At 41.7% G+C, this 6,782-nt stretch overlaps 1 protein-coding gene across 1 annotated transcript; it reads left to right on the top strand.

Annotated features, from left to right (window-relative positions):
* The first annotated feature begins 378 nt into the window (after positions 1-378).
* Positions 379-2,551, top strand: LOC137735706 (glycerol-3-phosphate acyltransferase 5-like). Its single transcript, XM_068475149.2, has 2 exons — positions 379-1,194; positions 1,400-2,551. The coding sequence occupies exons 1-2, from the start codon at positions 622-624 to the stop codon at positions 2,324-2,326; spliced, it is 1,500 nt and encodes a 499-aa protein (XP_068331250.1). The 5' UTR covers positions 379-621; the 3' UTR covers positions 2,327-2,551.
* Positions 2,552-6,782: the final 4,231 nt, after the last annotated feature.

Below are 6,782 nucleotides of genomic sequence, written 5' to 3'. Positions count from 1 at the left end.
ATCTAAACCGTGGAAAAAACCAAAAAAGACAACCGAAACCGAAATTTCGCAGAAATTTCCTCATCAGACGGCTATATTGGGTAATTGGAGTCTTAATTCCCCTTGCAACATGAACGTGGGGTGACCAAACCATTGTTACACAACTCTTTGCAAGCCTTATATACGAAGATTGATCGAACAACATGAACACTAATCACGTACGTTGTAAAATGTTAAAAGTAAGTGACCTAATTAAAGGCACCAAGTCAGACCTACTGTTAGGTGTGTACAGATGGACTTTTTGAATCACAAATTAAACGTCCACGTCACAAAGTTGTTGGGGTTAAGTAATCCATCTTTTGTGTGTATTTACATGGCGTATAATACTTTTTTCGTTGCAGCTACATCCACCTCAAAAACGCAAACGCAAAAGCAAAGAGATCGAATTAGAGTGAGAAAGACTGATCACAAAAGTTCTTATAAAGTAATTAGGGTTGTTGTAAACTGATAAACCGATTCATTCCTACATTGTTCTAACCAGTCAAATCCTCATAACCCAAGCCAAATATAGTACTTATAACCACGTGATCCTTAGCTTAATTAATCCCAAACCGAGAAGAACAAGAAAGCCAAGAAAAACAAATGCAAACAATTACTAGCTCAATGGAATCTATCGTCTCGGAGCTCGAAGGAACACTTCTAAGGGATCCTGACCCCTTCTCCTACTTCATGTTGGTAGCATTTGAGGCGTCAGGTTTGATACGGTTTGCCGCCTTGTTAATGATGTGGCCGGTTATTCGGTTTCTGGAGATGATAGGTATGGAGGAAGCCGGGCATAGGCTGATGATTTTTGTGGCTGTTTTTGGTATTCCAGAATCAGAGATTGAGTCCGTGGCTAGGGCGGTTTTGCCAAAGTTTTACATGGATGATTTAGATATGGAGGCTTGGAAAGTGTTTAGCTCATATGATAGAAGAGTTGTGGTGACGAAGATGCCAAGGATTATGGTGGAGAGGTTTGTTAAGGAGCATTTGAGAGCTGATGAAGTTATTGGTAGTGAGCTTGTTGTAAACCGATTTGGGTTTGCAACCGGCTTTGTTAAAGGTGAAGTTAACATATACAACCGAGTGGCCAATCTGTTTGTGGATGAGGAACAACCGACGTTAGGGTTGGGACGGACTTCATCATCTGTTTCTTCATTTTTATCCTTATGCAAGGTACGTACATACATACATACATATGTATGTATGTATAAGAGAAATGAATAGCATTATTAACAACTGATGTGACACATTACAAATATAGGATCTGAACCATCCGTTTTATTCATTATCAACTTAAGTAGCACATAACATAATGGTGCATGCTAACTAATTAAGTAATTCAGTAAATTAATTATGCCTGCATGGCTTGTCTCTGCAGAAAGAAATCCACCCACCATTTATGATCACCAACAAAAAGCATGATGAGCAGCAAGTCCTCAGGCCGCTCCCAGTGATCTTCCATGATGGTCGACTAGTCAAGCGCCCTACGCCCACAACCGCCCTCTTAATCCTCCTATGGATGCCCCTAGGCATCTCACTTGCCTTCATTCGCTTATTCATGGGACTGATATTGCCGATGAGGGCTATACCCTACATGTCTCAACTATTTGGGGGCAAAGTCATTGTGAAAGGCAAACCCCCACCGCCCTTCTCCGGTGGAAACTCGGGCGTGCTATTCGTCTGCACTCACCGAACCCTAATGGATCCCGTTATACTCTCCACCATACTTAAACGTAGAATTCCAGCAGTCACATACTCTATCTCTCGACTATCAGAGCTCTTATCCCCAATCCCCACCGTTCGATTAACTCGTGTTCGGCATGTCGATGCTGAAAGAATCAAGCGTGAACTAACCAAAGGGGACTTGGTGGTTTGCCCCGAAGGAACGACGTGTCGTGAACCTTTTCTTTTGAGGTTTAGTGCACTCTTTGCTGAGCTTACAAACCGAATCGTCCCGGTGGCCATGAACTACAGGGTAGGGTTTTTCCATGCGACGACAGCCAAGGGCTGGAAAGCTTTGGACCCCATATTCTTCTTCATGAACCCTAGGCCAGTTTACGAAGTTACGTTCTTGAACCAGTTGCCTGTGGAAGCCACGTGTTCGTCTGGAAAAAGCCCTCATGATGTTGCAAATTACGTGCAAAGAATCTTGGCCTCCACGTTAGGGTTTGAGTGCACCAACTTCACAAGGAAGGACAAGTACAAAGTGCTTGCAGGGAATGATGGTACCGTTTCGTATACTTCGTTTGTCGATCAGTTTAAGAAGATGGTGAGCATCTTTAACCCTAAGACAATGAAAGAATAAGATTTCGTTGTTTCTAGGACCGCCGTACGTGGATGTACAAATGAATATTAATTTCGTCGGGGTTAATATGTAATTTTATTTTTTATATTTGGTTAATTAATTATTATTTCTTGAATTGTTCAATAAGGTATATGATTGTAAATGCTGATCATTTTGTTTTTAACTGATTTTGGGATTTTTTTTAATTGTTAATTAAAGTATATGATGATTTTGTTTGGGTGTCAATTAACCATGTGCTTACTTTGGGTTTTTTGTTGTAATTAACCTCTTTGATAAGGTGTTTGGTTGCCAATTTCTCTTTTTTCTATTTTCAACTTGTTTGGGACGAAGGCTGTGTTGTAGAATGAATCTCACATTGATGGGATAAGGGACTTTGCAGGGACTTATAAGTAAGTTAAGTTACTCTATATATTGTCAATTGGTTTTATAGTCGAAACTCAACTTTGTTCATGATATCAAAGCAGGTTGTCCTACTTGTGAAGACAAATGGCCACACACGCTTCACGTCACTTGGTTGTGTTATCTATGTGTTAGACTTGAAAATTCGCCATTAGTGAAAGGTCGTGTTAAGAATGAATCTCATATTGATGGAGGAGGGATCTTGCATAGGTTTATACCTAAGTTAGATTGCTCCTCATATTATTAATTGGTTTTACAGTGAAACCTCAATGACACTTTGATTAGTGGTTACAATGACCTTGCATAGGTTTATACCTAAGTAGGCTACTTTCTTCAGGCTGTAGATATTTGGAAGTGGAATGTGATTCTCAGACTACTGTTTTTCTGATTGATGATCAATGATATTTACTGTGAATAGTGGTTATATTATGCATGATTATTTTATATGACTGAAAGCCCTGTGGTGTTATTTTGGAGGATTATACAGTAGGCCAGACCTTGGGCCGTGATATTGGTAGCTAGTATTTTATTTCTTGGGCTTAGTCCGCACCCAATAATCAATAAGATATAAATAAGAAAACTTTACCGAAAAAGTTTCAGAACTGTTTAATTTAATTAAAAATTATATTTTTATACTTAAAAAGTCAATTCTAGTATTATTTATTTTACTTTTAATTTTATCTTTATTATTAAAACACAAACCTTTCCCATCTTTTTCATTAATTTTCTTTAATTAAAATACAAAATGAATGTGTGAATGGGAGGCGCGGGCATTCAATGAAAAAAAGACAAAGAAGCATGCGATGTGAGGAAAAGATGATGATGACGTGTTGGATAACGTACTAGTTGAAATCATGACTCAGCTAGTTAGCCGTGCCACATTCGCATCCTCAGCCGAGCTGCTTGTCACTCCAGCTCGCCCATTTAGACCCATTTTTACCTTCCAAGAGAGTGAGCGGTTTTTTTTTTGGTTTTTTTTGTTTTTGATTTAAAATGTAAACTTCATTAAATCGAAAGAAGGTTACAGGCTAACACAGAGGAAGGTAAAATAATCCAAATACATTGGGAAAAATCAGATACATAAAAGCTCAGCCTAATTAAATAAGCAAAATGAAAACTTGAATCTATAATCTTCAACCGCATAAAGCAGAGTTCGACGCTGTCACCACCACAAAAGTCATGGCAACATCTGCCGAATCTACAACACTAAAGAAAACAATCGAGTGGTGAAATCGACCAAGACATCGCCAATGGCGTAGCCACCCACAAGGCTAAGGTGGGTTGTAGCCCAGAGAGGTTTTCTGTAAGAGTATTGTTATCCATGCACTCATTTTTACTGCTCACACACCCCTCTCAATTTTTGGTTGTTGGGATCGAATAAATTGAAATTTATCACAAACAAAAAATTAATAAGGCTGTGTTGGAGGTAAAAATGGGTTTGTGAATCAAATTATTCTTTTGTAAACTCATGCTTATAGCCTACTCAATTTCAATACGTATTATTATTTAATGTATATTTACTAGAGGATATGTAGTAAATAATACATTTATGCTAAAAATTATAAATTAGTAATGTGACATCCCACGTCGTCCAGGGGAGTGATCCTTATATGTATATTTCCAATCCCTACCTAGCACGAGGCCTTTTGGGAGCTCACTGGCTTCGGGTTCCGTAGGAACTTCGAAGTTAAGCGAGAAGGGGGCTAGAGCAATCCCATGATGGGTGACCCACTGGGAAGTTGCTCATGAGTTCCCAAAAACAAAACCGTGAGGGAATGGTAAGCCCAAAGCGGACAATATCGTGCTACGGTGGTGGAGCGAACCCGGGAAGTGATCCGCCCCGGGCCGGGATGTGACAATTTGGTATCAGAGCCTAACCCTGGTCGCGTGTGTGCCGACGAGGACGTCGGGCCCCTAAGGGGGGTGGATTGTGACATCCCACATCGCCCAGGGGAGTGATCCTTATATGTATATTTCCAATCCCTACCTAGCACGAGGCCTTTTGGGAGCTCACTGGCTTCGGGTTCCGTAGGAACTTCGAAGTTAAGCGAGAAGGGGGCTAGAGCAATCCCATGATGGGTGACCCACTGGGAAGTTGCTCGTGAGTTCCCAAAAACAAAACCGTGAGGGAATGGTAAGCCCAAAGCGGACAATATCGTGCTACGGTGGTGGAGCGGGCCCGGGAAGTGATCCGCCCCGGGCCGGGATGTGACAAGTAATATCTCTGATCCCCCTTTATCCTCTTCTTTAAAGAAAAAGACCATTTACCATATGTAATTTAGCCTTTGTGCTTCTTACTCAAGAAAAGAAATTTTTTTTTTTTTAAATCCACAATTAAATCTCTATCTCCGCAATTCCTTACTTTCTGTTGCAATTTTCCAATGAATGTCACCTTTGGTGCGTTCTGTGACATCCCGTCCCGGAAATATCGAAACGCACGTGTGAATTGTCAACTTTACCCCTAGTTCGTTTCTTTGACATTATTGGTTGTTTTGTGTGTTGTGGCATGTGTTGGGCCACACACACACATGTACACTCACTGTCTCTCTCTGCCCTTTCTCTGTCTCTGTCTCTCATCTCCCTCTCCTTTCCCGTTCACCTTAAACGTACGGACAAACACCAAACCCCTCAAACCTTAGCAGATCGAGGAAACTAAGGTCACTATCGAACTCGTGAGGTTGAGAGGAGCACGATCATACCATTTTCAGGTAAGAACTCTAACGTTTTCACGTCGATTTGACAATGGCAGATTTGTGTACTGGTCATGCAAACCTTAATCTAGCATGTTTTTGGAATTTTGAAGCTCGTAGGTGTCTTAGTGAGGTCCCAAGGAGCCTCAGAGTGCTTCGTTGGACGAATTTGGACGTCGGGATCGTCCTGTTCAAAGTTGGCCGGTTTTGGATAGTTTGCACAGGTAAGATCGCGTGAGTTTTAGCCCTTAAAACTTGTATGGACGTGTTCTACTAGTCCTAAGCTTTAATTTGGTGCAAGAAACGTGAAAAACGGTTGAGAATCGAGTGAGAAAACACGGTTTACAGGTTTTCCAGTTTTCCGGCGCTGGCGACGGCACCGGAGATTGAACGGAGAAGGTGACGGAATATTCCGTCAAATCTGATGGAATATTCCTGACGCCGTTGACGGAATCCGTTAGAGATAACGGAATATTCCTCACGGCGTCAGTTGACGCCGTCCGTGTGCACCGCACGTGCCTGCGCATGGCCGGCGCGTGGGGGCGCGTGCGGCGGAGGAAAATTTTTCTAAAAATATAGTTGTGATCCTGAGGTTGTGTAGAGCACGTTGGTATATCCATTTGTCCATTTTGAGCAATGTATGAGAAGTTATTACGAGAAGTTGGTTATGTGCTTTAAAGTTAACGTTTTTATAGTTGTTTCGCATATAGGTGACACGTACCCCGAGGACGAGCGTGGTCACTCGAGGCAGGGGGGCTACGACCCTTCCACATACTAGTGAGTGGGCTTTTGTTTTCCGTATATACCTATATACAATTATATTCCCAGAAATTGATTAAAAAGGATTATTTGATTTTTGCCATGCACCATATTATTATCGTTTATGCATCATCACATGCATTAGTAGTGGCATACATATAATTATGCATATTTGGTGCTGAGGACGCACAGGTAAGTGCCAGGTAAGTGGTATACATGTTTATATTCAGTAGTGGTTTGAGATGCTTAGAGAGCTCGTAACCTGCACCCCCGGTGTTAGTGCTCCCTCCCAGAGTAGGGCATAGTCCTTTACATGATGTTCACCTCCCGCACCACACGCTCAGCTTGGATCCAAGTTAGGTGCACAGTCCTGTCATACAGACCACTATAGGTGGTTCCGACTCGTAGGTGACCCGCGATTATTCGCATAGTCTTCACGTGATCGTAGCACTAGAGCGTACATATGTATTACACCCAGGCCTGTCGTACAGACCACTTTAGGTGGTTCCGACTCGTGGGCAGGTTCAGTTATTGATTGTGAGATTTGAGCTCTATATGCAGCCGTACAGGTCACGTTAGGTGACTCCGGCTGCCAAATTACATGTTAT

This window comes from Pyrus communis, chromosome 7 (assembly GCF_041283825.1).
Source record: "Pyrus communis isolate YQ-2024b chromosome 7, ASM4128382v1, whole genome shotgun sequence".
Classification (NCBI taxonomy): domain Eukaryota; kingdom Viridiplantae; phylum Streptophyta; class Magnoliopsida; order Rosales; family Rosaceae; genus Pyrus; species Pyrus communis.
The sequence above is the reverse complement of the archived record's forward strand: the minus strand, read 5'-3'. Positions and strand labels throughout refer to the sequence as shown.